This window comes from Rattus norvegicus, chromosome 16 (assembly GCF_021556685.1).
Source record: "Rattus norvegicus strain SHRSP/BbbUtx chromosome 16, alternate assembly SHRSP_T2T, whole genome shotgun sequence".
Classification (NCBI taxonomy): Eukaryota; Metazoa; Chordata; class Mammalia; order Rodentia; family Muridae; genus Rattus; species Rattus norvegicus.
The window spans coordinates 31,739,032-31,756,695 of record NC_141549.1 but is presented as its reverse complement, the minus strand read 5'-3'; the positions used below and the strand labels follow the sequence as shown (position 1 = coordinate 31,756,695).

Sequence of the window (17,664 nt, the reverse complement as noted above, 5' to 3'; positions counted from 1 at the left end):
AAAAGATCATGCGACATACACCTGCTGTCATATATTTATTACATTCTGTTATTATTTTTATAATCCTACTTTGAAATTCCTCTTTGTAGTTTTGAGATAGTTTACAAAGCTGTCCCAAGACTGGGAGTTCTGAGTTATTTGATTCTTATGATCAACTTTTTCCTACAGAATTTGTAAAAATACTTTTAGGACTATGCTTTAGCAAAACCCCAAGTAATGAGTTTCCAAAGGGATAAAAAACTTTTAATTTTTTTAGAATGTACAGTATGTCTGTGGTTTTCTTACTTATTATTTTAATAAATATAGTTACCCTGAATTACTTCTTAATTCACCATTATATTACTATTGTGGATACTATTATCCTCAAAACACTATGAAATCTAGTATGGCTTTTTCTTCAAGGAAAATACACAGCTATTAAGATGAAAAAGTGCCCTTGGTTTAGAATTCTGAAAGACCATCATTAGAGAGACATTCAACCTAAATCTTTGTCTGTTGCCATCCCTTACTTGCACCTTGAATAGCAACTTAATGTCAAATACAATTTTACCTTCCTTTCCTACAGCAAACAGACCTCTTAGCGAACAAAAAGAGCCAGGAATTTAGGTGTAAAGTATATGTAATTATGTACCCAAATCCAAAATATTTCTAAGCCTGAATCTGACAGATTTCTAAGAACTTTCCATAAACCTCAAAGAGAATTTTTTGAGGTTTTCTTCTAACAGTTACTGTGGACTTTACCAAGTGGAAACCTATTAAGAAACAAAGGGTGCCCTTTTCCCTCATGTCCTAAGGATGCTTAGTGTAAAAGGTTACCAAGGCCAATTGCCAAGGTCATGGTTGGCTCTTATGGTGAAGCCCATGTCTGGCAGAACAAGATAAACTAAGGAATAGATAACACATTGTGACATGGAACAATGCATTTATGCCTTCAGATGTCCCAGCTCACTGATGAACACATACGAAGGAATACAAAACAGAGTTAGGGCTTCTGTTGCTTCTTGATCTTAGCCACTCAGTACATTGAGCAACGTCACTCTAAATAATAATCTTGTCTACAGCTTTTCAAAATTAACTAAAAGTTATATATATATATATATATATATATGTATATATATACATACATACACACACACACACACACCATTTTTTTTCATTAAAGGATTGACATAAATACTAGCTTCAGAGTTGCTTCATGAACATACCAGGGGATTTGCATTATAACAAATTCCTGATTTTGGGTGCTGCCAAGGGATGTGGCTACTTTATAAGTTCACAGAGCACACATGTGCCAGATCTCCAGCCGTGTGCCTTTCACACCCATGTCATAAGAATGAAGCAAAGGCATTTTATACACCAATGCTACTGTTCACAGAGCTTTGCCTGGACAGAAGTAACAATGAATTTTAAATTTAAAGAATCTATAGAGTTAAGCATAGTTTGCAGTCAGGATTTGGTTAATAGACCTTTAAAACTTTTTTTGATAAAATGTACATTTAAAGTAATGTAAAAGATCCTAGATGTTTTGAATGGTTTACAAAAATTCACTCATTTCATAAATTTAACTTTTAAAATAAATATTTAGACAGGACTAAGTTAGGCCATCTTATCTCCATATAACCTCTGGATCACTTAAAAATTTCATATAGCACAGCTACAAAATAAATAGGTAGGTCTGAAAATGTCTTTCTTTTATTAGAGTAGGATATTGAAATTCTACTTTGAATAAAGCAAACCCTAAATCAACGATCGCAAAGAATTTTTAAAAGGTAATTAAATCTGAGAGGAAGGAGGGCTGGAGAACAAGGAAGCAAGATAGGGTGACATGAAACTCAATGGAGCTTGTGAACCATTAACTTCAATTACACTGAACACTCAGGCAGACCCTGGACACTGTAAATCTCATTAGTTTTAAACAGAGGAAGGATGGCATAAATAGAATTTAAATTAACTCACTCTAAATTACCTAATATTAAAACATAATTGGGATTCAGTTGTGTTAAATAGGTTGCTAGTTACACAAGCTGAATAGATTCCTGGGGTAAAGTCTATTACAACCCATTTCTGAAGTTCAGAGAATGATTTTATGAAAAGTGAGTCTAAACTGGAGGAATACAATTCGTTCATGTTTATATATTCTTTATTAAAACTAAGTTTTTTACATTTTAGCTTTCTATGTAAAACATGTACTTTGAATTGCTTTTAAAGTATACTCACAGTTACAACCCATTAAATGTTAGGTATTGTTATATTAATAGAAAATATAAATTAAATTACATATCCATATATCTATGAAAAGCTGTAAAAATTACATAAATGTAATGTACAAAAATTATAATTTTATACTCGCCACAATGATTTCTGTAGAAACTATACAAAATATGACATGAATTTTAGCCTAACATATTAAAGAAACATAAAACAGAAACAAATTTAGTGTTCAGATGAGATCACATTTACTGAGTCAATAAATGCTATTTGGAAAATCTGCCGACTTGGGAAAGTCTGGTGTCAGTATTATACCACACATGTAGTGAAGAGTCGGGATGTGAAAGTATTCTAGACCTTGTACCAGGCTCTGCATATTTAAATTTTATACATGAGCTATTATTCAAGGGCAGTGTGTCTCTGGGGCTTATAAGATTTATATACTAACATTGGAGTAAATCAAGCTGCCAATCCAAGGTCAGGCATTCTACATGCTTCCTGCTTATACAAGAAGAGGAGATGTCAGTTAAAAGCAGTTCATACAAAGACGGAAACTCCTGTCCACACAGCATGTGCACCCTTATACCTGAGAAGAAATGTGCTTTGAAGCCCTTCTTGGAAACAGTGTTGTCCGATTTGAATTCAATCCTCATGTTGTTGAAATGGGAAGTGATCACCTCAGGGACATCAGCGCCACAGAACTTGCCATGCAGTTTAGATTCAGAGGACAGACCGCTCCAGATCTCCACGTAATCATACTTGCAAACCTGCGCAAACATGGTTGCCATGATCACCGATTAGAGAGACCAACATGATTGACATTTACGTTAGAGAACCCTGCCATGGTTTTAGTACATTAGTCACACTGTAGTACTATAAGGAATAACTCATTTGAAAAAAAAATAGCAGGAATACAGTGTGGGGCAGAAGGCATCATGAAAGTTCACCAAGTTTACTGTGGAAAAACTCCTGGAGTGGCACCTGCTTTTTTCATTTTACTTGTGGGATTCACAGCATGTGTCTTTTACGAAAATACCAAGATATGAGGAGAATTAAGGTGAGCATTTGTAAAGAGGCTGGGATCTCAGACAGAAGATAATCTGCTCGTTGCTGCCTTCTTTTTATTTTTCTTCTAAATTTTGGAATGAATTAAGAAAGCATTTGTCACATCTTATGTCACATGAATGACAATTGAATAAAACTGCTTGGCACATTTTTCCTGAAATGACAACTATCAAGAGAAGTCATCCTTCCCGTTTTGGGAATGAACAAAAAAACTTTTTTCTCTGTTAAGATTTTTTTTATATATTATGTACAAAGGCATAGGATCCCATGTGCTTGTAGTTGAATAACAGTCCAGATTGGGGTTTAAAGCAGCACTGTGTGCTGTAAGCATGACACTCTTCCCCAAGCAAGTCCAAATCATAAGTCCAAGGTGAAGTTAAACAGTTAGTGTGCAATAATAAGTTCCTGTCTTTAAAGCTAACTCAAAGGTTTGTGTTCCTTCATTTCCTGCAGGGTTCGGCACTGTAGGTTATTCTATAGGACATCTCCAGGATTGCAAACGAATGCTAAATCTCTTGGTGGAATAAGCCATGGATTTGTGACAAAATGAAGTAAGCTTGTCTGATTTATTTACCTGGCATCATGAAAATGCAAGGACTCAGCTGAATGCCAAGTATTCTTAAGCAATTTTATGGCCTCTAACAGATGTTTCCACAGCATACTTTCCCCCAAGCTCCAACAGAGAATATTCTGCAGAATTCATCGTGCATGAAAAACCTTATTATATAAATGTGTAATTAGCAAGGTTTAACAATGCATACAATTGAACCCTGGGGCATGATCTGTACTTCGAAGTATGTCAACGCAAATCATTGGGAGATTTTTGTGATATTAATTAGGTGCTAAATAAACAAACTACTAGTGGGAAGGAGTGAAGTAATTTTTCTAAACACTTTGTTAGTCTGCAATGTTTGTTTAGAGAGAATTCCATTTTAAACAAATGTTTTAGAGGCTGGACGTGTTTGCTATTGACTTTCCTATGGGGCATCAGTAGTGAATAAATCAATGAAATGTTGACTTATTCTTATATTCTATAAGTCAATGTTTTGCTTAGGCCTAATGTGAGCAGTTAAGTTATCAAGCTATGAAATACACAGAATGTTGAAATGGCTTTCCACACAGAAACCCCATTATGAGCTTAAGAATTCTGGCATATGCCGAGGAGTTTACAGCCAGCTCTTCTGTGAGTGGTGGCCATTACAAAGAGAATAGGCTTTCTGGAGCACAAAGCTGCATTTGTAATGAAACCACCTCTGCTCCCTCCTCCTGCACACAAATTCCTTTTCTTCTCACACCATGTGTCAATTCAAACTGTCTTTCCTGGCACAACCAATAGCTGAGGCGATAATTATGATAGTAGAACTAATTCAACACGCAGTTAATATCAAATCACAGACTGAGAGGGAAATCTCATTTCTGAAAAGTGCATAGTATGTAAAAGCTTTTTTTGAATGTCTTATGAAAAATCTCTTCATTTCAATGTTCACCCCGATTTGAGGTAATTGATAAAGAAAGGTTATATCCCACATGGATTAAATATGTCTAAAGGATTAATTGATTCCCATGACATTGGAAAATAATCTAAATCAACATATTGACGTGTGTGTATGTGTGCATGCATGTATGTTTGTGTATATGTGTTTGTGTTTCTGTGTGTGTTATGTGTGTATGTGTATGTGTGTGGGCATGTATGTGTGTGTGTGTGTTGTATCTTCATGCAATTGTATTGGTAGGTGTTCGTGCACATTTGTGTAGGTCAAATGTCAACTTCTGTTATCATTTTTCATGAGCTGTCCACTTCCGTTTCAAGTTTCTATTTTAGAGTTTCTCATATAACTGCAGGGTCACTAATTAGCCTAGACTGAACACCTAAAAAGCCCTGTGCATCCTCCTGTCTGTCTTGGCCTCCCTAGTGTTGGCACCCTGAGCACCCATGCCTAGCTTTCTTTGTAGGTGCTGGGTACAGATCTCAGGTTCCCATGGTTGCATGACAGCTTGCAAATCACCTTTCTATTTATCCCAGCCAAGTAATTTTTGTGATTCTACATCTCTCCAAAATGCATAAATTTACTACCCACTACTCACCCCCGTGTTTAATTCAAATCCTCCAAAGGCTATTTTTTATATACATAAAGGTACCTTAATAACTACAAGTTGTATTACTGGAGGCAAATAATATTTAAAAAGCTGTAAAAGGAGCAGAGAGAAGAAGGAACAAGAGCCAAAACTCAGTAGAGCAGAAGGTTGTGAATAAAACCTACAAAAACCCCCAGTTAGCAATGGCCCAGGGGCACACGTGCATTTCTCATCCTATGTTTGACAAGTTTTATTAGGTGTGCAGTAAAGGCAAAATAACTTTTCATTATCCTTGGTGTAATTAAATCATGTTCAATTAAATATAAATGTTAAAAAATGTTCATTATACTTATTGGGATTAAATAATGGTTAATTAAATATGAATACAGAAATGTAAGTTAGAAGAAAGGAATCAGGAAGGGGTCTTAATGGAAAAAATGAGACACCAAAGGAAATGTGCTTATAACTTGTTCATAAAAATAACCCAGTAAAACCAAAATCCAGCTGGCATTTCCTTGGTATCATTCCTAAATACCGAATGCACCTGTATTTGCTATGTGTGTGAATCATCTAAAGACATTTTCACATAAGTGATTTCACAAATTTCAATGTGGTCTTCTGTCAAAAAACTGAGCTTTCAGTCCAGTAAGCTATATTTTGAAAAGGAACAATAAGTTCCATTAAATATATAATTTCTTACATTAAAATTAATATTTTAATAAACATAATTCATAATGAAAAACTGCATACATATGAAAGTAAACTAATATCCAAATGTAGACCATACCCTTCTTATAAGTGGACACTTTTTGTTCTGATTTAATCATGTTTTTGTTTTTTATTTATGATTTTTCTAGAAATATCTATGGGACATGGAAGCTTAAATATCAGACATCAAATTAGCTGAAAATTTCTCCTGGTAATTTTCAGTCTCCCACACAAATCTAAGTAAATCCCACACCAGCAGATTTGTGTTAGGATTTCCTATAGGCTCCGCCCAACAGTTACCTAGCAATAGCCTGGTAGGAACTATAGGAAAGATTGTTTAGCTTGTCTGTCTCTGTCTCTGTCTCTGTCTCTGTCTCTGTCTCTGTCTCTGTCTCTGTCTCTGTCTCTCTGCCTCTCTGCCTCTCTGCCCCTCTGCCCCTCTGCCCCTCTGCCCCTCTGCCCCTCTGCCCCTCTGCCCCTCTGCCCCTCTGCCCCTCTGCCTCTGCGTCTGGCTCTGTCTGTCTCTCTCTGTCTCTGTGTCTCTCTGTCTCCCTCCCTCCCACCCCCCCTCTCTCCCCCCACTTGAGTGCGCGTGCTCCCTATCAGTCTATCTCTCCCTCTCCCCCTCCTCCTCCCTTCCCCTTTCCCCACTTGTTTCTGGCCAGCTTCTTCTCCTCTTTCTCTCTTTTTCTCTCCTGTCTCTTTCTGTTCTTCTCTGTTCCCCTTTCTCTGCCTCTAACACCTTCACCAGGTCCCCTTGTAGCATAACTTGATTGTTCGCCAGATGCCTTGGCAGGGACCGCTGAGGTGCTCCCTACAGCCTAAAACAGACCAGTGTTGAGTCTTACAGAAAGGAGCAGTGATGTAATGAAGAGCATATTTATTTGAACACATCGCGTTCTCCTTTCTTTTAAGCTTGTCAGATTGCCGTTAGAGGTTCTCAAAACATGATATAGATGTTGTAGACATCGCTCACTTACTTCATTGCCTTCCAATTCAAAAAACTCAAACTTCACAGAGATTCTGTACTGGCTTGGCGCAATCACTTGCCACACACAGTTTTTGTTTGGAGGGTACTCTTTGGGCCAGCCGGGGGTGGTTATTGTGCCATTGAGCTTTGTAAGAAGTCCTCCGCAAGCAGCTGGAAGAGAAGAGGAAAGAGTGCTTCTTAATGAAGGTGCCCTTCTCAGCACCTCCCCTCACCAGGCGCCATCTCCACATTTAACATGAAGCGACTTCTAATTGTCAACTCCAGATGCTGCATGTTCTGTCCTGAGGTTTTAGTTAAACATTTTTATCATCAGATCCCATTCATAGCTATTAATCAACAGCTTGTGATGAAGCAAATTATGACCACAGCACAACGTTTCAAATTGCTTCAAAATTTAAGTGAATAATATAACACTAGGTCTGTTTCCTTTTCTTCTAAATGCAATGGGAAAGAACTTAGAATAGTGTGATGCCTGAAAATTTTAAATAAAATTATTTTGTGAAATTATAATTGTGGCAAGTAAGAAAACATACATAGAGATAGATGATAGATATGCTTATCGGTAGAAATGGAGAGATGATAGATGGATAAATACATGATTATAAATAGATGATATAGATAAATTATATATGTGTCTGTGTATAGATGATAGATAGATACATGCATATATACATGGATAGATCGATACATACATATATACATATATACATAGATACATACATACATACATACATATATACAGAGATAGCTAGATAGATACATACATATATACATAGAGAGATACATACATACATACATACATACATACATACATAGGTAGATACAAGCCCACTATTTCAAATTACCATACTTTATTCCAAGGCAAGTAAGACTAAAGCACACGAGCAAGGAAGAAAAAATAACCGAAATAACATATTATTCCAAAGCATTTCATTTAAAACCTTGTTTTCTTTGTTATTTAATGATCTTTTTAGAATAGACACTTTACATTTTCTTTGTTCTTACTGAAATCACCAAAGTCAGAGCATCTCAAGGCAAGTTGAAAAAAATGAGCACCTACTGTATGTACACAGCTCATAACTGCTTCCTGGAATATCAATAGCTTGTCTGGGATGGCCACTTTGTTCACATGCTTATGTAAACACAGGCATGTGAACATGTTTATATGAACATAGTTATGTTCACATGTTTACATAAACATAGGTATGCTCATATGCCTATGTGAACATAGGTATGTTTCTTTCTCACAGCATATTAGTGAATATTTAAAGTGACTCCCACACTCATCTGTACTGGGTCTTTGATAAATGAGTATGAAGGAAAAGATCTATTTCTAGGAACCACCTGTAAGGAACAGTCATGTTAATCTGGGGGATGCAGCTCAGAGCCACAGTGTTGCCTATGATATGTAAGGCTCTGGCTTGGAGAGACAGACAGAAATAAGGCTAGTTCATGAGGATTGATAATACACGATATGCTCTTTAAAAATACTTTACTTTCTAGGTCATTCTGATTTCTGCACCCAGTACAGAGGGTGGTAATTTAATATGTAGGATGGAGACTTGGAAGCCAAACAAGAATTCAGACTATTAAGAAATAAGGAGGCAGGGTCATAAAAAGAAATAAAAAGAAAAAAGAAAAGCCAGCAACAGCGTCAAACGTGAAGGAGGTTGCTGCCTTTGGTACTTAAATGTAATTACAGTAGATAAGAAAGGGCTTACTTTCATGATACTTACTTTTTTGTGGTAAGAATCTGAATTAAATATATAGAAAATAGAAAATATATAAATATGTATATAATTTATATGGTAAATATCTGTGAGGGTAAAACAGCAGGGATCTTGAAGGAGAAATTGAAGGGAGGGGAGGAGATCAGCCAATACTTTCTGCCTTTACTCTGAGGGAAGAAGCCTGTGTGAAATGAGAAAAGGAAGCTTGAGCGATGGGTCAGTGCTTACTTAAGAGCACTGGTTGTCCTGGCAGAGGATCTGGGTTCAGTTAGCATCACCCACATGGTGGTTCACCATCATCTATAACTACAGTTCCAGGAGATCCAAAGTTCTCTTCCAACCTCCGGGGGCAAAACACACACACACACACACACACACACACACACACACACACACACACACACACACACACACTCTTACTTAAATAAGCTAAGCAGCATTTAAATTAACCAGCTTTAAATGAAGAGACTACAGTTCCTTGTAACAAAGCATTGTGCATAAACATTCATGCGAGATTGCAATGAAGAAATGTAAATAACTACAGAAATACCATTGTATAATTAATTTTATTACATAAACTATGTTTAGATTTAGGCTAAATGCTATGCCTGTGGTACATGCTGAAGATGTGACAATGAAATCTGGAGCCGATTAGTGTAACAAGAGAACACGTGTGGTCTATGCATATAGTATGCCAGGAAAATGATGAAGACAAATGTCATGGAGCAGAAGGGAGAGTTGAGTGTACAGATACAGGGAGGGAGAATACATGACTCCTGAATGATGAGGGGATGTGTGAATGGATGCACACAGAGCTAGAGGTCAGGGAAAGTAGAGCTATAAACACATACATGCTTCATAACCAAAAGTCAAAGGGTGGTGGTCAATAGTCAGAGAGCAGGTGAGGTTTCATGTCAGCCATGGTTGCTATGGGGGGAAATGAAGCTAGAGAGAGACAGAGAGAGGGAAGCAGACAGAGGGAGGAGAGAGAAAGAGAGGAGGAAGGGAAGGGAAAGGGGAAGAGAGAGGGAGGGAGGGGGAAAAGAGGGAGGGAGAGGGAAAGAGACAGAGGGAGAGAGGAGGGCAGAAGGTGAGTGAGAGGAGAGGGAGAGAGAGGAAGAGTAAGAGGGAGGGAGGGAGGGAGAGAGGGAGGGAGGGAGGAAGGTAGGAAGGGGAGGAGGAGAGAGTAGGGGGGAGGGAGAGTAGGGGGAGGTGGAGAGGGAGAATGAGAGGAAGAGGGAGAAAGACAGAGGCAGGCAGGCAGGCAGGCAGGCAGGCAGGCAGGCAGGCGGGCGGGCAGGCGGGCTGGCAGGCGGGCGGGCAGGCGGGCGGGCGGGCGGGCAGGCGGGTGGGCAGGCAGGCAGGCAGACCCACCTTCGCAGCTCCTTCTGTCTGGCCCCAGCTCGTAGCCAGGCTCACAGGCACACTGGTAGCTGCCTAGCGTGTTGAGACACCTCTGCTCACAGCCTCCCCGGTCAGCTTTGGCACACTCATCTTCTTCTATAAAACCAAGAAAGACACAGGACAAATGGAGGTGACTGAAATAGAGACTGAAATATGGTGACAAAGATGACAAAGGATCGAATCCGTGGCTGTGTAACCTGTAGGAAAGCATGATATGACAACCTGAACCACAGCACGAGAGACTAGAAACCCACGTGTTGAGGGGACAACTGAAGGTCACCTTATCTCACACACGACACCTTTTGTTTCTGAATTTAAGGGCAAATGGAGATTATTAAATCCTGAGAGGTTTGGGATTAAGTTGAAAACGCACAGCATCGCTTAATGATTTCACAGCAAAGTTTGTTAAATATGTCTCAGAACATCCTTTTAGAAGCTGGAGACACACGCAACTGAGCGGCAGAACATATGATTTACATATGAGACTATATGACTTGCATGTGAGAACATGACTGGCATGAGAATATATGATTTATGTAATAGACTATGTGATATGCATGTGAAAGTGTATGATTTGTACATGAGAATATATGGTTTACATATGAGGAAACCTGGACTTAATTTCCAGCACATGTGCAAACACACAAATACCACATGCACACAAACGCATACCACAAATGATTTAAACAAATGTCTTCATTGAGAAGTAAATTATAGCGATTATAAATTTAGTAGTTGTCTACATCTTTTCATGCTTCAGTGTTTTTAAAATAAATACTTGACTAAGAATATACATTTACATAAATATATGTGCTGTTTACTATATAAAATATAACATACATAAAATACTTCAATTATATGCTATATAATGAATAAATATTAATTCATTATAAACTTCAGTCCGGGCTGGAGAGATGGCTCAGCCGTTAAAGGCTAGGCTCACAACCAAAAATATAAACTTCAGTCCAATTTTTCTCAGATGCAGATATAATATGCATTATTTTTAAATGTACACAGACAGAGTACTCCATAATTTTACTCTTCATAAATGAACTAATATGGATTATGCAAGTACAAGTACCTTACGGAGACATGCATCAGCCAAACACACAATCATAAGAAATAATGTTCTACCATTGTGACATATGACATATCCAGAAAAATGTTACCATGTCAATATGTATTTTAATGAATTTATTTAGAAGAAGTAGTAACTTTATTTTCATTTCAATTTATATAGCAAAGTCCTGAGCAAGCCTTCTTGAAAAATGAACTGTGCCATTTAAATAATGAAAACACTTAGATATCTGTTGGTTAATTTGGCATAAGTAAATCAGCCATTTATCCTATAAAAACCCATGCCAAGGAAAGTGTATTTGTTCTTCCTATTTTCATTCAAACGTGACACACTTCAAATAAGTGCCTATACATTTCCTACATGTAAGTTTCATCTAACTTTTGCAATAAAATAGGTTTTAGTTTTCCTAGCAATACACACTAGTTATAGAATGTAAGGACACACTTCAACTTTCAATGATCTCCAATCCAATTATGCCAAGATTCAAAGATTAACACCCTGATCAAAAATAAACAACCAAACAAAAACAAAAAAACAAAAAAAGAAAGAAAGAAAAAACTAAGCTGTTGAAGATTACCTTTAAAAAAGTTGGCAGCAAATCCTGCCTTGTTCACAGTCCCATCAGAGACGAACTTCATCCACAGGGTGTTGGAAGTAGATCTAATATCTTCAGGTTTGTCATAACCACAGAACCGTCCTATCAAAGGACTATTCTCACTGTTGCCGTCTCGAACTTCTAGGTGGTCATAGGCACAGCTGTCGTGTCTTTCAATCTACAATGGGAAATTGTAAAAATAATTTGTCTCATTAAGAGATATTTATAAGACAAGTGGAATGGGAAGGTTATTCTTCAGTTCTTGGTGGCATATCACTAAGGTGTTACTGTAAAAACTGACACCAGAAAGAAAAGCACATGGCTTAACATGAGCTCACGGAGAAGCTGCACACATAGGAACTCTTACTCTTCTTTAGAAATCCTAGAAACAGAATCATCAACCTATGCCTGCATGAACAGAAGGGAAATGCATCGATTGATCGAGTCTGATTAGTTGATTGGTAGACTCTCACTGTATAGCCTAGGTTATCTTGGAACTAGTTACATATTCCACAATGGCCTCAAACTCAGCATCCCCATGATGAGTTTTATATTAAAAATCACATAGATTAAAATTTTAGTAATATCAAGTACAAGTAATCTTAATGATGGGTTAAACGCTGTTTTCCAAAATCATCACTAACCAGGATTAAACTAACAGAGGTACTATTGAAATTTTAAAAATAACTATCTCTGTGCTTAAGAAAAAAAAGTTGATTGTAACCTATCGTGAACATTCATTTTTTTTAAACTTTTAACCGAAATCACTTCAATTTTTAATTTATAGGAAATCTACTGTTCACTTAGTTACATTTAAAAATTTGAATAATTATATATACAAAAGTATATTTCCAGCTAAAAATTCATAAAATCATTAACTTCTTAATTTCACCAGAACCTATTTAAGATCTGACATTCCTCACATACTACATAATACCGATCTGGTACTGATGAATAATCTGTAAATAGAAAGGTAAATCCACTCACACATAGTAAACATTTGCGGATGTATAGCTTATGGAGTGCTCCTTATGCACGGAAGTCTATAGTGTTCCGAAACACTTCTCGCCTTTCAGCACCAGTCTCAGAGACATTGTCAGTGAATGGAATGCTGGTGTTTACACACTTTCCTAGGTTTAATCAGAGTGTAAAGCCTATGCAATGAATCTCCTCCACTGACCCTAATTACATCTATAGTTCATCAACTTGGGAGTAACAATCAAATATAAGTGAAAACGTGATTAATTTATATCACGCATTCAATATTTTTAGCTATGCCATATAACTTTATCAGCTAATATGTGGGATGGATCTAAATATTGCTGGAGAAGTTAAAAATTGAATTAAGGAGATAGAGAGATGCCTCAGTGGTTAAAAGCACTTGCTGCTCTTGCAGAGAACCGTGGTTCAGCTCCCAGCATCCACACAGAAGCTCACAGCTGCCTGTAACTCCCACACCATGGCTTCCAACTCCCTCTTGTAACTACCATAGGCTCCTGCAACTGTGTGCTGCATACACGCATACACATAAATTTAAAGGAGTAAATATCTACATCAAGCCCATGGATGGTAAGCCAATAACCATAAGTTCCACAAAAAAGATAAGAAAGCCAAAGACAAATAAAGGCAAAAATAAATCAATGGCAGTTTCTTATCGAGACACAGCATACATAGTTGAAGAGCTAGGTGCTGGACACAATACCATGCACGGCTGACATAAGACGAATGTGTTTTGATAATAGCATTGCTGGTTGATTACACACTCTAAGGTCTCCAGAACATAAAATCTCTATGAATCTGGCAAGATTATTATAATGGAAACAGATCTAAGATCCATAGAGACCACGGTGAAAGTAAAAGTAAATGTAGAACATATTTTTCAAAAGCTGATATTTAACTGGCCCTTGAAGGAGATCAAATCCACAAAGAAGGGGTGACAGAGCTTTGGAGAGGCTCAGTGCTTTATTGAGACTTAGGAGACAGCCGCTTTGAGGGAACCAAGGGTTAGGTGAATGCTATCTGTTTAGTGAGAACTAAAGTAATGGAAATTGCACTAAAGGAGTCAAAACCCACCACTGTTTCCATGTGACTGCTTATAGTAGGACTCAGAGGAAGGGACCAGGCCCTGACTCAAGGTCCAACCAACCACACAGTTCCTGGTTATACTTTATATATGTTCATTCACACACTCACACTCACACTCACACACACATACACAAATACATATATATATTATATATACATATACATATAAATACATATATAAACATATATTTTTATAATTGCATGTGCATGTTCAATGCTAAATTACTAATCATAGTGGAAAGACCTAAATAGCATCCATCAATTGATATATGAATAAACAAGGAAATCTAACCTATAAATAGAGCAAAGCATTATTTGTTGTTAGGATGAAACTTGAAGACTATGTGGTGAGTGAAATAAGCTAAAAATAATTCTGAATCAATCTACTTACATGAGAAACTACACTATTCCAATTTATAGACACTGTAAAAATTGGTGTTTGAAGGGACTGGAGGGGAAAGGAAAGGGAAGTTGTCATTTACTGGGAACATAATTTTAGTTTGCAAGACAAAACAAGGTGAGGAAATAGGCTTAAAATACTGTAATAAATTCCTTTTTGTTTTCCTTACTTTTATTTTTGAGATTGTAATTTAATTATGAGGTTTGTTCCTTCCCCTTCCTCCAAAGCCTTTCATATATTCCTCTTAGCTCTCCAAACCCATTGTCCCTTCCAACCTGTTTGTCATGGTCAGACACCTCATTAGACAGCACTCAGGAGGCAGAAGCAGGCAGATCTCTGAGTTCAAGGCCAGCCTGAGCTACACAGCCTGATTTACAGAGTGAGTTCCTGACCAGTTCCTGGACTTATAAAAGTCCTGTCTCTAAACAAATGCAACACAAACAATGAAATTCATGGCCCCATCTTTTTTTCTAATAGTTGTTAAATGCATATATGTATATACACATATATTCATAAATATAATGAATTCAGTCTTATACTGCTATCTGTGTGTCTTCAGGGATAAATGGTACATCTAAAAATGATCATGGTGATAAATGTAAATATATATACATATATATATATAATAAAGATATCTCATCAATGTCATAAATCAAGGTATAAAGTATTAGTTCAGTTTAAGAATTAACAAAATCAGATACCAGCATGGCAGTAAAAAAAATACAATATTATAGACAATACAACAAAATGGTATATACACTTATTTGGGGTTTTTTTGTTGTTGTTGGTGGTGGTGGTTTTTTTTATTTGTTTTGTTTTGTTTGCCTTTTAGGGATATGGTAAAGAAAACTATGAGTAATAATTATCCAATTCATATTCTTAGTGAAACACTCCAAAACAGTAAGTAAATGACCAGCAGAGAACCATAAACTAATTAACATGCCTTCCTGTCCTGGGTTATTAGCACATTCACAAAGCATATTCATTTACTGTAAACTAATGAAACATGTTTAAAGAGACAAAATAATTGCTTTCTGCCAAGCACAACAGCACGGCAAAAACTCATGCATGGTTGGGAGTGCTGAGGCTTATTTCCAGGACAGCCAGGGCTGCTAAATATGTCTGGCTTACATAAGGGACGTATCGTCCAACCAGGGTGTGTAGCAATGTTGACAAGTCCCTCAAACTTAATCCCACTTGAATTAATGCATGCGGAGATTTCACTCTAAACAAAACTAAGCTCTGGGTTTATTTTACTTCTTTCTGCTTTATTGGAGTTTCTTTGAAGCTATTCCTGTAAACATCTCTACTCTCCAATTTTTTTTCCCTCTGCTTTAGTGGTACACGCCAAAAGTCCTCAAATAAAACAGTCCTAGAAGATCCTTTACTGATAATACTGTGGAGGAAAGGAGTTTAAGTGTTACAAATTAATCCCATATTCACATCCAAACTTACTTTATTAAGTTGGTGTTAAGAGGCAATATATTCAGTAGCAGAGGAAAAAGCTCCCAGTGTTGGTCAATTCAGGATACATTGTTTTTTGAGGCTATAGCCCACAGACAAAGTGGCTTGTGGACCATGGAACTTTTTCTCTTGTCTCTGGAAGCTGACAAGCTTATAGTTAAGGTACTGACATATTCATTATCCGATGAGGATGTTATTTCAAAGGATGCCTATTCTCTGTATCTTCTTCCTATTTATCTTTCACAAGGGTGCTGAGCCCACTCGTGAGGCTCTACCCAATCATTTATAATTACTCCAAATTTTAAAATCAACATAGCAGGTGGGGTCTCAGGCTATGTATTTTGAGAGTGCAAGTTTATGGAACATAGCACTTTCCAAATGGTATAACCAGTGTGGCCCTCTAATGTCTATTCCTGGGGGAAAAAGCTATGTGAAGTTCATTGATAAACTTACGCAGCTTTTTTGTATTTCCATAATAAAGCAAGTAGCAATGTGAACAGTAAAACTGTGTCACACTATCATGTTACAACAGATGTCAATCAAATGGGGAACAATTTTAGCTTAATTGCCTGTAATGTGGAGAAAAGTTATACAGAGAATAAAAACACAAAACCAGAAGCACTTTTGAAAGAATGCAAAAAGTAAGATAAAAAATTAAAACTGGTTTTAGCATAAAAACAATTTGATTGGGTCATTGTGAATAACTTTTTATATAAACATGTATTCAGTGTGCATTATTTTATTGAGCATCCTTAACTTTAGGAAGTATTGATTATAGTTCCTTGCAAATTGAGCAGAATTCTTCTGTGGATTCATCACTGTTTCAGTGTCCTTGTTTCTTATGGGTTTGTTTAGGATGATGACATCGTTAATCTTTATGGTTTGGATGAATCTAGACATTTATTTTTGGTTCTCTAGCTTAACAGAATATAGGTTTTTGATGTATTTGCTTAGAATGACATGTGTTTCTTTAGTATGTGATAAAAGCTTCCTTGATCATCTCTGAGTCTCCAAGTGCTGGAAGCCCTAGCTAGATCAAAAGAACAAGAGAGGAAATTAAAGGGGATACAAATAGGTAACAAAGAAGCCAGAGTATCCCTATGTGTAGACACTTCAATATTATACATAAAGGATCCAAATATAATATCAGAAAATTCCTGGAAATATTCAAAACTTTCTGCTAAGTAACAGAATAAAAATTCAACAAAATCAACTTACAAATTTCATTACTTTCATATATGCCAGTGACAAGGACACTAAGAAAGAGCTCATGGACACATTACCATTCACAATAGCCTCAATGTAAGAAAATATCCAGAAATTAGCCCAACCAAGAAAGTGAAAGAATTCTATAATGAAAATAAATAAATAATCTTTGTAAATAAATCTTTCAAGGAAGAGATTGAGAAAGAAATTAGAAATATAAAGGGATCCCATGGTGAAAAGGCATTCCATGCTCATGGATAGAGTTTTCATTATGATAGTGACCAAATTATATAACACAAAAGGATTGGCAAAGTGTATTTCAGGAACTATAATTTATTACAAGAACTGCATTTATTACAGAACTATAATTTAAAAAGCATGGTACTGAAACCAAGGCAGATATGTAGGTCAGTGGGAAAAAGAAAAACCCAAACATGAATTTACAAAACTATGTCCATCTGATATCTGACAAACACACCCAAAACACAACATGGGAAAAAGACAACACCTACAAAGGGCTCTGGGAAAACTGAATATTCATCGGTAGAACAATACAATTTGACATCTGTCTACATCTGATAAAGGATTAATATCCAGAATATACAAAGAACTCAATATTAAAACACACAAGAAAACAAGTGACTCAGTAAAAAC

The 17,664-nt window shown here is 36.7% G+C and overlaps 2 protein-coding genes across 3 annotated transcripts in view; both read right to left on the bottom strand.

The window, feature by feature from the left end:
• Nucleotides 1-17,664, bottom strand: part of Erich1 (glutamate-rich 1) — a gene marked incomplete at its 5' end in the record, with an annotated part of 52,793,804 nt that overhangs the window by 51,907,668 nt on the left and 868,472 nt on the right.
• Tll1 (tolloid-like 1) overlaps nt 1-17,664 on the bottom strand; it is a 198,537-nt gene that overhangs the window by 33,291 nt on the left and 147,582 nt on the right. For all 3 annotated transcript variants that reach the window (XM_087589083.1, NM_001106081.3, XM_087589084.1), the window contains 4 exon segments: nt 11,838-12,033; nt 10,153-10,278; nt 7,038-7,198; nt 2,795-2,975 (listed from right to left, as the gene is read on the bottom strand). In XM_087589083.1, coding sequence (XP_087445209.1) covers nt 2,795-2,975; nt 7,038-7,198; nt 10,153-10,278; nt 11,838-12,033 — 664 coding nt within the window.